The sequence below is a fragment of the Schistocerca cancellata genome, chromosome 2 (genome assembly GCF_023864275.1).
Source record: "Schistocerca cancellata isolate TAMUIC-IGC-003103 chromosome 2, iqSchCanc2.1, whole genome shotgun sequence".
Lineage (NCBI taxonomy): Eukaryota > Metazoa > Arthropoda > Insecta > Orthoptera > Acrididae > Schistocerca > Schistocerca cancellata.
In genome coordinates this window covers 529,450,786-529,465,012 of record NC_064627.1, presented here as the reverse complement: position 1 = coordinate 529,465,012, position 14,227 = coordinate 529,450,786, and the positions used below count along the sequence as shown (strand labels likewise).

The 14,227-nt window shown below is 44.7% G+C and overlaps 1 protein-coding gene across 1 annotated transcript in view; it reads left to right on the top strand.

Annotated features, from left to right (window-relative positions):
* LOC126146595 (uncharacterized) overlaps window positions 1-14,227 on the top strand; it is an 86,193-nt gene that overhangs the window by 31,319 nt on the left and 40,647 nt on the right. Inside the window, exons 2-3 of the mRNA XM_049915631.1 lie at window positions 9,290-9,445; window positions 13,917-14,075. Of these exons, the coding sequence (XP_049771588.1) occupies window positions 9,290-9,445; window positions 13,917-14,075 (315 nt within the window). The remainder of the gene's footprint in view (window positions 1-9,289; window positions 9,446-13,916; window positions 14,076-14,227) is intronic.

The following is a 14,227-nucleotide window of genomic DNA, read 5'->3' as shown; positions in this document are numbered from 1 at the left end:
GATATCTTTCCTAAATCGTTTTGCAGTTTGTTTTGGTCTTCCGATGACTTTATTAGTCGATAAACGACAGCGTCATCTGCAAACAACCGAAGACGGCTGTTCAGATTGTCTCCAAAATCGTTTATATAGATAAGGAACAGCAAAGGGCCTATAGCACTACCTTGGGGAACGCCAGAAATCACTTCTGTTTTACTCGATGACTTTCCGTCAGTTACTACGAACTGTGACCTCTCTGACAGGAAATGACAAAGCCACTCACGTAACTGAGACGATATTCCATAAGCACGCAATTTTACTACAAGCCGCTTATGTGGCACAGTGCCAAAAGCCTTCCGGAAATCCAGAAATACGGAATCGATCTGAAAGCCCTCGTCAGTATCACGCAACACTTCATGTGAATAAAGAGCTAGTTGTGTTTCACAGGAACGATGTTTTCTAAACCTATGTTGACTGTGTGTCAATAGACCGTTTTCTTCGTGGTAATTATAATGTTCGAACACAATATATGTTATAAAATCCTGCTGCATATCGACGTTAACGATATGGGCCTGTAATTTAGTGGATTACTCCTACTACCTTTCATGAATATTGGTGTGATCTGTGCAACTTTCCAGTCTTTGGGTACTGATCTTTCGTCGAGCGAACGGTTGTATATGATCGTTAAGTATGGAGCTAATGCATCAGCATACTCCGAAAGGAACCTAATTGGTATACAGTCTGGACAAGAAGACTTGCTTTTATTAAGAGATTTAAGTTGCTTCACTACTCCGATGATATTTACTTCTACGTTTCTCATGTTGGCAGCTGTTCACGATTCGAATTCTGGAATATTTACTTCGTCTTCTTTTGTGAAGACATTTCGGAAGGCTGTGTTTAGTAACTCTGCTTCGGCAGCACTGTCATCGATAGTATCTCCATTGCTATCGCACCGAGATGTAAATAAATGTAACATACTGCGCGCACATAGGAAAAGAAATCCACTGCTGCACAATTACATTACTGATTACAAATTTCTGGGAACAGTATCTACTGTAAAATATGCTGGAGTAACTATTCAGAGCGACCTTAACGCACCACCAGTTTTGCTATGAGCATTTTGCTCACAGAAACTCTAAAGCATTCTGCATTTTCTGAACAAATCCTACAGGGTTCTCGTTCACTCAGTAGCTGGAGTCTGTACGTCCCCTGAACCCCGCAAACTGTTGCCAGTACGCGGGTGTCTCATGCAGAGGTCACTTGTTTGCGACGGGCGCCGCCGTGCGGCATTTAGTTCACCGCCCGAGTGTCGACGTACTTATGTATTTCGCAATTCATATTTTTTTAAAATGTCATTCTTTGTGTATTGCTCTTTGTTTATTTGGTTTTTTGTTATTTATGGTGGTTGAGAATATATGAAATGGGTAAACTAACATTTATTTTTATAGATGGATAGACAAATAGAAGGAATTTTGGCGTGGCTGGAAGAAGCTGTGTTTTATCCTTTACAGTAAGTTATTAATTGATTTACCAATGAAAGTCAATTTTCAGTTGCTGAAAAACCCAGTGGCATTTGTAAAGCCTGTCCAAGACGAAAATATCGGAAGATCAAAAATGCATGTATTCATTGTCAAAACTTTTTGTGGAATGAACATGTTGTAACATTATGTGACATGTACAAAGCTCAGATATACGACGGGGATTAAGTCACAAAAGTTAAATACTAAGAAATACTCGTTTTTTTCAGTTTTTGTAGTGCATTAGCAGACTGGCGATTTTAATTATACTAAGATTATTAGCAATAATATACTGATTGTTTTGTACTGCAAATAAATATTTTAAATACTAATCTTGTGTCCGACGTCTTAGACACTGAGGTAGCTAGTCGTAAAACACTTAATCAGAACGCTCTGAATAAGGAATACTTTATTAACTGCAACAAAACTTATATTTGCTTGCCAGTCTGGGATGTAGCTTTGAACTGTAGACGTTGACTTGGGGTGCAGAACATATTAAATGGGCCATGATTACTGAGTGGCAAACTGATGCAAATTCAGAATGGCCATAGAGTGCCTTCACTACAGTCATTAGAAAACAAAAGTTCGTAGACACTTGTTGACACAGTTCTGATAGCGTTGGCGCGTAGGCGCAGTTCACAGGAGGCGGAAGTCTCTTCACCCCCCGACGGCTGACGGGGGCTGTGTCACGGCGAGAAGGCAGAGCGGCTACGCTACTCCGGCAGGAACTTCCTGGAAGTGGGCAGGATCCGAGCTCTGGCGGCGCTGTTTTAGGGCGGAGGCGTCTCGGAACTATGTGAGACATGACTTCTTCCAAGCATCTCATTGGCGCCACTTCATACCGCTCTGCTGTGTAGTGTCTCTGCGGTGGTCGATACATCTTCTACCGCTCTCGGTACTCGACGACACTCCAAGCAAAATATGACATCTTTATTACAAAAATAACAAAAACGTACTTACACATATTAAGTACACTTCAGACTGCATATTGAGTGCGAACAAAATGCTCGACGCGCGACCGGACCGATCGCATAGCTTTTAAATGCGTGAGTTCTCGCGGGTTAAATGAAATGATCACATGAAACAAAATAGTTGCAAAAACAGATGCCAGACTGAGATTGATAAAAAGAATCTTAAGGAAATGTAACTCACTCACAAAGGAAGTGACCTAAGGACATCACAGACACCCATGCCCCAGGCTGGATTCGAACCTGCGACCGTAGCGGCAGCGCGGCTCCAGACTGTAGCGCTTAGAACCGCTCGGCCACTCCGGCCGGCGCTTGTTCGACACATTCTTGACTATTGTTCGTCTATTTTGGATCCTTACCATGTAGGACTTGTACAAGTGACAGAGAAGATCCAGCAATGAGCGGTTTCTATAGTCACGGGATCGTTTAGTCGGCGCGAGAGCGTCACAGAGACATTCTACAAACTCCAGTGGTAGACTTTACAACATAGGCGTTGTGCACTAAATTAAAATTAAAATTAAAATTTAGAGAGAGCACTTATCGGGAAGAATCGACAAAAAATACTTCCTCCCGCATACATCTCGGCAAATGACCACTCTCCCTGCGGGTTCGGGGGTAAGAATAGGCCCGCGGTATTCCTGCCTGTCGGGTTTCACCTCCATATCTCAAAATTATTCTGAAGAGCGAGCCGATTGGGTAAGGGCGTCTTACTTGGTGGATTGTGTCCACCATGCGTTGAGACCTTTCACCAGCTTATTCGTCGTTGCACTGCAGTCCCGCCCACTTTCCATCTCTTGGACATGGATATGTTCCAGCGTGCACTTTCCCCCATGCAATGTGCAGTGCCGCTGTCTGCACTGCCGACGACCATGGACTAATTGCCACCTAATATCCAACATGGTAGCCAGTCCGTTGTGGTGGGGCCGCCATGTACCCTGTTGGTTTTAGCCCCCTGACAACACAGGGATCGCTCTGCTGATGCCTGCGCCGTTAACTCCCCACGTATGCCAAGGAGTAGATGCCTATCTCCCTGGGGCATCGGGACTCCCGGCAATGGCCATCCTGCCAGGTGGCTCTTGCTGAGGCTGGGTGGCGCCTGTGGGGAGGGCCCTTGGTCGGAGTGGGTGGCATCAGGGCGGATGACCCGCAATGAAGCGTGGTACATCATCTCTCGCTGGTGGCAAGCCGCCAGCAGTCTCTAAGCGTTCTCGGGCTCAATTTAACGCTCAGAAATACGATCCGAAAATGTTCCCCTCCCTGACCACACCGTGGGAGGAACGTAAGTCTCAGAATGGCAGTGACAGCTATTCGCCCCGGTTCCTAGTTTGTACGAGATCTGATGGGGAGTCTTTCATGCCCACAAAGCCTCAGTTCTTTGTAGAGCATTTAGAGGACAAGTTTGGGGAGGTGGAGGGCTTGTCCGAAATGCGCTCTGGGTCAGTACTGATAAAAACGGCATCCTCTCCCAGTCAAGAAGGTTACTTGCTTGTGACAAGTTGGGGGATGTTGCTGTTATGACCACACCCCATAAGAATTTAAATATGGTCCAGGGTATTATTTACCATAGGGACCTTCTTTTGCAGTCTGATGACGAGCTGCACGCCAATTTAGAGCGTTGAGGTGTTCATTTCGTCTGGCGCGTTCATCGGGGTCCGAAGGATAATCACATTGCTACCGGTGCCTTCATCCTGGCCTTTGAGGGTGATACAATACCGGAGAAGGTCAAGGTGATGGTCTACAGTTGTGATGTCAAGCCCTATATCCCTCCCCCGATGCGGTAATTTAAGTGCTGGAAGTTTGGCCATATGTCTTCCTGCTGTACTTCCAGCCTCACATGTCGAGATTGTGGACGCCCAACATATCCCGATACTCCATGTGCCCTGCCTCCCATCTGTGTCAACTGTGGACAGCATCATTCATCTTGCTAGCCAGACTGCAGGATCTTACAGAAAGAGCGAAAAATCATGGAATATAAGGCCCTGGACCAACTGACCTATACTGAGGCTAAGAGGAAATATGACTGACTACATCCTGTTCGAATGACATCTTCATATGCTGCTGCTACAACAAGAATGTTAGCCCCATCAGTTCAGCGAATTCCAGCCAAATCACCGAGCCGTACAACTCCACATGCCCCCTTGCCCATGGGGAGCACTACCAACCCTGTTGCTTTTGCGCCGCCTACCTCAGGAGCAACCCCCCCCCCCCTCACCCATCGGGGATGTCTGTCCCGCTTTTAAGCCGGTGAAGCGTCCCACTTCTTCGGCTCCTCTCGCTCGCAAGGGGTCCCTTGGGTCCCTCCCTTCCCAGGTTTCCACAAGCGGGAAAGATGACGCCCGACGGTGGCATAAGTGCCCACAGGCAGCTGTTTGTAGGGCTTCGCGATCCTCCTCCGTCCCGGAGACTGAATCGATGAAGCCCTCCCAGCCAGTGAAACCCAAGGAGCAGCGAGAGAAGTCCAAGAAAAAGACCTCTAAGACCAAGGAACTTGCGGTGGCACGCCCCCCCCCCCCCTGCAACCTTCAAGTTCTGCGTCTGAGGATGAGGTGGAGATCCTGGCGTCCGCTGAGGACCTAGATCTCGCTGGTCCCTCAGACACAATGGATAGTCTTTGCACAGGTGCTCAATCGGTGGCGGCTGGTGACACAGCAGCGTAATCTGGCTCTCCAGTCGCTTCACGCCTTTCTTGGCCATGGACAATGTCACCCTCCAGTGGAACTGCAGCAGTTTTTTCCACCATCTTGCTGAGCTCAGACAACTTCTCAGCCTTCACTCTTTCCTCTGCATTGCTCTTCAAGAAACTTGGTTTCCAGCAATGCACACCCCTGCCCTCCATGGCTATCGGGGTTATTATAGGAACCGGGCAGCTTACAGAAGGGTCTCTGGTGGCGTTTGCATCCATGTCCTTCACTCCCTTCACAGCGAGTCTGTCCCTCTACAAACACCTTTAGAGGCTGTCGCTGTTCAGGTGTGGACGCCACAGGGTGTTACTGTCTGCAGTCTGTATCTTCCACCGGATGGTGATGTCCCGCAGCATGTCCTGGCTATGCTGATAGCCCAATTGCCGCCACCTTTTCTGTTACTGGGCGACTTCAACGCCCATAACCCTCCGTGGTGTGGAACAGTGGCAACAGGCCAAGATGGCACAGTTAAGCATGTATTGGCACAGCTCGACCTTTCCCTTTTAAATGATGGTGCCTTCACACATTTCAGTGTGGCGCATGGCACGTACTCAGCCACTGACCTTTCGATCTGCAGCCCTAGCCTCTAACCGTCTGTCCAATGGAGTATGCATGACAACTTGTGTGGTAGTGACCACTTTCCGATCTTTCTGTCAGAGCCAAAGCGTCACTCTTCTGGGCGCCCTTGCAGATGGGCTATGAATAGGGCTGACTGGGACTTGTTCTCCTCCATTGCCACTATTGAGCCTCTTTCCAATGACGCCCTTGATGCGGTGGTTCACTCGGTCACCACCGGCATCGTTACTGCCGCAGAATCTGCCATTCCCTGTTCTTCTGGGTCCTCTCGGCGGAGGACTGTGCCTTGGTGGTCGCCTGAGATGGCTGAGGCGATTAAAGATCGCCGGCGGGCGCTCCAGCGTCACAAGCGCCATCCCTCATTAGACACCTCATCACCTTTAAACGGCTCGGTGCGCGGGCCCACCGCATCATTTGCCAACACAAGCAGTAGTGCTGGGAACGGTATGTCTCCACCATTGGCCTCCATATCTCTCCATCGCAGGTCTGGGCCAAGATTAGGCGCCTCTATGGCTATTGGACCCCTGTCAGCAACCCTGCGCTCTCACTGAATGGAGCAGTTTGTACTGAATCCGACATAATTGCAAACCGCGTAGCAGAGCATTTTGCTCTGAGTTCCGCTTCTGCAAATTACCCACCGGCCTTCCACTCCCTGAAAGAGTGGTTGGAACGTCGGAGCCTTTCCTTTCACAACCACCACCCTGAATCCTACAATGTTCTGTTCAGTGAGTGGGAATTCCAAAGTACCTTAGCCACTAGCCCTGATACGGCTCCCGGGCCAGATCACATCCACTGTCAGATGCTCAAACACCTCTTGGCGGACTGCCAGTGACGCCTCCTAGACCTTTACAACCGTATCTGGGTCGAGAGTGAGTTCCTGTCGCAATGACGGGAAAGCATCGTAATCCCCGTTTTGAAACCTGACAAGAACCCACTGGAGGTGGACAGCTACCGCCCCATTAGCCTCACCAGCGTTCTTCGCAAGTTGTTTGAACGCATGGTGAGTCGGCGGTTGAGTTGGGTGCTCGAGTCTTGGGGCCTTCTGGCTCCGTCTCAGGGTGGGTTCCGTTAGGGCCGCTCTGCCGCCGATAATCTGGTGAGCCTGGAGTCTGCCATCCGTACGGCCTTTGCCCGCCGTCAGCACCTTGTCGCTGTCTTTTTTGACACGCGGAAGGCATATGATACGACATCGCGAAATCACATCCTCTCTACGCTTCATGGTTGGGGTCTTCGGGGTCTGCTGCCGATTTTCATACGAAATTTTCTGTAGCATTGTTCCTTCGGCGTGCAAGTTGCGGCCTCCCATAGTTGCCCCCGAGTTCAGGAGAATGGGGTACCGCAGGGATCTGTCTTAAGTGTATGCCTGTTGTGAATTGCGATTAATGGGCTCGCTGCGGAGGTGGGAACGTCTGTCTTCCTTGTATGCTTCTACTATAGCTCCATTGTAATTGCAGCTGCTGAACGTCAGCTGCAGGGTGCTATCTGCAAAGCGCAGTCTTGGGCTGTAGAGCATGGCTTCCAGTTTTCGGCTGCCAAGACCTGCGTCATGCATTTCTGCCGGCGGCGCACTGTTCACCCTGAGCCACGGCTTTATCTTGACGGTGAACCTCTTGCTGTGGTGGCGACACATCGGATTTTAGGTGTGGTTTTTGATGTCTGGTTGACTTGGCTCCCTCATATTCGGCAGCTTAAACAGATGTGTTGGCGGCATCTTAATGCTCTGCGTTGCTTGAGCCACACCAGCTGGGGAGCCAACCGGTCCACCCTCTTACAGCTCTACCAGGCGTTAATTCAGTCCCGCCTGGATTATGGGATCCTGGCTTATGGTTCAGCATCCCCTTCCGCGTTGCGGGTGCTGGACCCCATCCTTCACAGCGGGATCCGACTTGCCATTGGAGCTTTCCAGACCAGCCCTGTGAAAAGCATACTTGTCTAGGCAGGTGTCCCTCCACTGCGGTTACGTCGCCAACGTTTACTGGCCGCTTATGCTACACACGCTTGTAGCTTGCTTAGGCATCCCAATTATCATCTTCTGTTCCCTCAGTCTGTCATCCATCTCCCAGAACGTCGGCCCTGGTCGGGTAGTACGATCTCAGTTCGTGTCAGAGAGCTTCTCTCTGGGCTTGGGGTTTTCCCTCTTCCAGCTCTTTTCCGGGCCCCTCTGCGTACACCCCCATGGTGTGTGCCCCGCCCATGTGCCTCGACTCAGGGCAGTTTTGCGGCAGAATGTACTTCACACGTGGGGTGAAGAATGGCGCACCCCGCCTTCACCAAACGAACTTCGGGCCATCAAGGAGGCTACCGGTGCATGGCGCTCCTCCTTGCGGGTCTCTCACAAGGAATCTGTTGTCCTCTGCCGGCTGTGCATTGGGCACACCCGGATGAACCACAGCCACTTATTGCGCCGTGAGGACCCACCTCTATGTCGCTGCGGATCCGCTCTGACGGTGGTCCACATTTCGTTGGCCTGTCCCCTTTCAGCTGTGCTCAGGCAGACGTTTGCGCTGCCTGATACGCTCCCTGCCCTTTTAACAGATGACACTGCCATGGCAGGCTTAATTTTACGTTTTATTCGGGCAGGGGGCTTTTATCACTTAATCTGAGTGTTTGTCATTTTTTTGTTTTGATTCTGGCCTTTGGCCTACGATTTTAGGCAGGTGTCCCTCCACTGCGGTTACGGCGCCAACCTTTACTGGCCGCTTATGCTACACACGTTTGTAGCTTGCTTGGGCATCCCAATTATCATCTCCTGTTCCCTCAGTCTGTCGTCCATCTCCCAGAACGTCGGCCCTGGTCGGGTAGTACGATCACAGTTCGTTATTTTTTTTAAGTATGTTTATAAGTGGTTGGCTTTTCCTTTTTTGTCTCTATGGTCGGCCAACCACTGTCACACTCTGTGTGATTTTAATTCCTTTTGTCTGGTCTCTGTCTGAGTCTTTCTTGTCCTGTGTCGTCTGTTGTCATCTCCATTGTTCGTTTTTATTGTGGGTGGGTGTTTGAAGTTTTGGAAAAACGGACCGATGGCCGTAGCAGTCTGGTCCATTCAATGTCACAAACCAACCAACCAACCAACCAAATGACCACGACGAGAAAATTTGAGAAGTTAGAGCTAATACACACGCTTGCCGACAATCATTCTTCCCACACTCCATTCATGAGTGTAACAGGGGAAGGGGAGTCAGTTAGCGGTACCAGAAGTACTCTTCGCCACACATCTTACGTCTCTCGCGGAGAATGATGTAGATGAATAAACATAATCTTTTCTAAACGTCTGCCTATAGTCACGCGAATGTTATCAAGTGGACCTATATTAGCAACACAAGCTTGTAAGCAACTATTAAAGTTGTAAATCATATCCTCACAATTTTCGCCACAGTACAGACTGGAAACAGTAGGACCATTCTGATTCACTTTTCCAGGCAGTGTACTTAAAAATTTTAATGATCAAAAATAAATTACAGTTTTATGTTGCACTATTTAGCTTTAAACCCAAACATTTAAGTAACAAAAATGGTACAGTCATAGACCTCACTCTATCTGTATGTAATGCAAGTATTGTTTCTATTGACAGGGTCCATACTCTTCAGATGTCGAAGAATTTTCACCGTGTGATGAGATTGGCAGTCTTTCTATCGATTTCAACGTTAAACTCGTCAGTAAGGATGGCAGAAGTGTTTATGAAGGTAACATTACATTTCCATACGACTTGGACGACGAGAACTTGCTGGTATGTGCCAACAAATGCATAATTTATCCCTGTTACATTAGATAAGATATACTTTTCGTTCCATAGATCCATGGTGAGAATATCTTCATTAAGTTGCATCAAATTATAAATCAAGAAACCAGAAAATATGTTTACACAAAAAATCTGCTTACATTCCTTTCACAGCTACGATGAATATATCTGACACTCTCAGAGTAGGGGAAAGTAATTGTAAGCAGATAATCAAATATAAAGGCATAAAAATTTCAAAACTCTCTATAAAGCTTTTTAACATTTTCACAAATTTTCTACATATTTTCTCAGACACATTTAAGAGGTTTTTTAAAGAAAAACTTTTCAAAATTTTTATAATATTATATGTGATAATATGATCATCATGGCTGTGGTATAAGTAAAAAGTCTGACTTATAATTTTATTTAAGAGTTAATACAAACCTTAATACATTGGAATCTATGAAATAATTCTTAATCTTTTGTAGACAGCTGAATGTGACTATCATAGGAAGCAATTAGATGAGAAAACATAGACCACCGAAAATGCATATAAAACAAGTCTGACTGGTCTGTCCCCTCAAATGTGTAAAAGATAAAACAACAGAAAGAAAAATATATATAATATACACTAAAAACATGAGTGTTAAGCAAAATGCATAAAAGAAAAAGTAACAAAAAGCCAAACAACAAAAATGAAAATAAAAGAGGAGAACATACCTATGGTACACAAATGTATATCTTGTAATTATACAAAATACATTAAAAACATAATTTTTAAGTAAAATGTGAAAGACAAAGTGACGAAAAGAAAACAAAAAAGAAGCACAAATAAATTAGGGGCAGATGAGGATAGCATTTAAATTTGTATCATGTCATTAAGCAGTTAAACAACGTCAGGTGAAGTGTGGCAGGACAATAATGGCAGCCATTATAATCTATAGTCATTACAGACATATCTTTAAGATAAAAAACAAAGTGTAAGTATAAAAAAGCCTAGTAAGGATTAAAATGGTATACAAAACAGTTCTAGCAGTAAAGCATACAGAACAGAGCAGTGCATAAATACAACAAGCACAAATTCGTAATAAAAAAGAAAACAGAGCAACTAAAAGAACCAAGCCAACATGTACTGATTGAGGACACAGACTGAGATACAGTAGGGCAAATGCAACCACTGAGTTGTTAAAATAAAATATGTAGCCACCATGCACTACATGGTGTTCTGCTGAGCATTCAAGAAGGTGTAATTTAGTTGAGTACGACTTGCAGGCGAGGCCGATTTAAGGGACAAACGACACAAGTCATCGCTTGGGGCACCAAGCTGCCACGGGTATCAGAGTCACCATAACTGTAAGATTTGTGTACATGATGGATCACAATTGGTAGCGGCCGCTTATGGCGGCAAACTGAGAGGGCTGCCCCAGTGCAAGGTTTGTATATAGTGAGTATCACAATTAGTGGCGAGAAGTGACCGGTGACAGTGTGACAGTGTATGAAGGGTAAGAGGGGAGGGGGGGCTCAACTGATAAATCTCTTGAACGGAAACATGTTTTCGAACCGGTTCTGCTTGCTAGCTGCTAGTGATAGTGAAATCGTACCTCTGTTTTAGTACATTTATGATGTTATATTTCCCTCAATGTGACCGCCAGCCATTGAGTGTATGGATTGTCGAAGCCTTCTGTGCTTTACGAAACAGACATTTTGCTTTTCTGGATCCCAGATTTAATAAATTGCTACCGAGTATGTATCTTTATGATGTCATGACTTGATAATTTATTCACCACTGCTCTTCGTCATTTGATTGGTGAGTCTGACCAACTGACTGAAATGGTGTACTGGTTAGTTCTATACACCAGTGTTTGGCTACTGAAAATATTATTGTATTAAAATTTTTTGTTTTTAAAATTCAGTCTTAATCACACCACGTATGTTACAAGAACATAGGTGACCGGTTTCGGTCATATCACATGACCATCATCAGACCTGTAATTTAATTTAGAAAGTAATAGAGACCATACTAGATTTACAATAAATTAAGACAAAATGCTTATAGGGATAAAATACAATAAGACGTGTTATACCCATGGCATTCTTCGAAGGTGGTAAGTGGAGCACTCTTCTCAGCTGCTGTGATGTCAGCTGGTGCCAGCAAGTGACGAGCATACGCTTAAGTACGAAGATGCTCCACCTACCTCTTCTCCCTCTATCTCACATCAACCAATTAGTATAAAAATGGGTTCACATAATCGTCAAAACGTAAAAAAAAGCAAAGTACAATAATAACATAAAAATAGTTATGTATAGTATCTCTTTACAACCATGGAACTGTTTAAAATATCAATTAAAACTTTAAAATAACTGTACAGACGATGTATAGTCAGTGTGCCCTCTATGGGCTAAGGTGGTCCTACCACAATGGTTTCAAAGTCAACGATGTTGTGGAGGTCTTTGGCATTGCGGCATCATATCGTTATGTGAGTTGTGACTCGACTGCAAGTATGTATCTATGCTAGATTCAGTCTGTCTGTCTTTTATTAAAATGTCATGAAACTGATTTATTGAAAGTGGAGTCATATTTCGTAATATTTCTATTTGGAAGTTTAAAATTGTGATATAAATATTTACATACTGTCCTAAGGTACATTTCTGCCATGGATACAACTGGGTCCTATGATTTTCTGAACAAAAGAGTACATATGCGTTCATAGCATTTCGTAAAAAAGATCATAAAAATGTTTTTCACAAAAATCTAATTGTTCATTGAGAAGCACTGACGGTTCATCTCTATAATGGGCATATATCTCGATCTCCTCCAAAATATTTAATAATAAGCCTTTATTCGTGTAATGAAGGACTTGTAAATCTGTTGTACCGTCCCTTCGGCATGCTTGTTAAAAGTTATGTGATGGCCAAAGACTGATTTTGCTCGTGCGGTACCTGATGTATGTTCTTTGTATCGTGTAGTAAAGCTCCGGCCTGTTTGGCCAATGTATATTTTTCTACAATCACCACATTGGATCTTGTAAGCCCCTGATCTGAGAAATCTATCGTTATCATTACCTACAGTATGTTTTAATTGATTTTGCAAAGTATTCTTAGTTTCAAATGCTATTGTTATTTCAGAATTCTTAAATAGATTACTGATCCTATGTAATATGTTCCCCATGTAGGTCATTTTTGTGTATTTATGAGCTTCTATTAGTGGTGTACTTAGTGATTGTTGCATTTTATTAAACATACTGTCAACTTGACGTGTATCAAAAGAATTGGGCTTCGCAATCTGTTTTAGAATAGTTGTTTCTTTTTTATTTCATTTTAACAACCGGCCACTGTTCCAAAAATGTTTATTAAAATTATTGTATTAGTTTTAACAGTCGATCATTTAATCGCACACCTGTTTGTTATAAGTGCAAATTTTATGATATTTTACAATTTGTTCCCAGATATCATTTCGACCATTTGGACTATTCCTATTTTTTTCTCATTTCTCTTCATTGGGTTATTCAGATATCTATCTATCGCTTATGCCTTTGTCCCGTATTGTGCGAGGGGTTGGCGTGGTTAAATCGGTTTTGGCATGTTAATTTGAAGAGATGGCCGGATGTCCTTCCTGCCACCACCCCGTAACCCCTCCCCCCCCTCCCCCCCTCCCGGGACGGAATCAGAGTATCCCATCTGTCTGCGTCGAGTGTAAATCGTATATCATGGAAAAGTGCGAATGTGTTTCGAATGTCTGTGAGTCGTGTAACTGAGGCGGGACGTGGGGACCAGCCCAGTATTCACCTAGAGGGATGTGGAGAACCGACTAAAAACCACATCCAGGCTGGCCGGCACACCGGCCCTCGTCGTTAATCCGGCGGGCGGATTCTATCCGGGGCCGGCGAGCCTACCCGAGTCCAGGAAGAAGCGCATTAGCGCTCTCGGCTAACCCGGCGGGTTGTTATTCAGATATCTCTTCAGGGGTATTTCTGAAACGTTCTTGAGGTACGCCAATATGTGTTTTATCTTAAGGAAGCATGTCGCTAGACATTGTGTACATCACTGACGATAGAAAAAAAAGGTAGAGACTATGTTTAACTAAGTTTAAAAACTATAGAATTACATAAGAAACTGATGATCATATGTCCTCTGAGTGTTTTAAACCAAAGATTTATGGAGGCCTCTATGTAACTTCGATGTGGTTGAAGAGCACGTAATATTAGTTCTAACTTACCGTTTGAATGGTGTTTACTAATTTCTAATACTTCTCATGGTTAAGGACTACAATTATATCTCGTTACGTTCAGAATAATGAAACTATGTTCCTGTGTATGTAGACAAATTCGAGTTAGCGTCATTGTAGTGCATATATTTGTTGTAAAAATTGTTTTGTAGAATCAGAATTGATGAGTAGAAAACATAGTTTGACTGTATTTTGATATGTTAACGACTAACAAGTAAACATGTTTTGTACTAACAGTACATCTTATTTCCACAGACCAACGTAAAGACCTACATTTGGGGTAGTACTGGTGGATGGGGCGAATTCTATAATGTGACACAATACGATTTTATACCGTACACGATGAACAACTTCCCAAACGTCTTCGCGATTTTCTTCGGTCCCATGGGCATCACAGGAAAGCCAGCTCCAGCTGTACGTATGAAAAACTCATACAGTTGGTCCAGAGAGAGTTAAAGCTTTCTATTAAGTAAAAGTGTTTTTGTTATTATTTAACGTGACGATTGTTTTATTTTTAATGTTTATTTTACTGCCATTGCTTATTTACATTTTTGGGACAAGGCTTG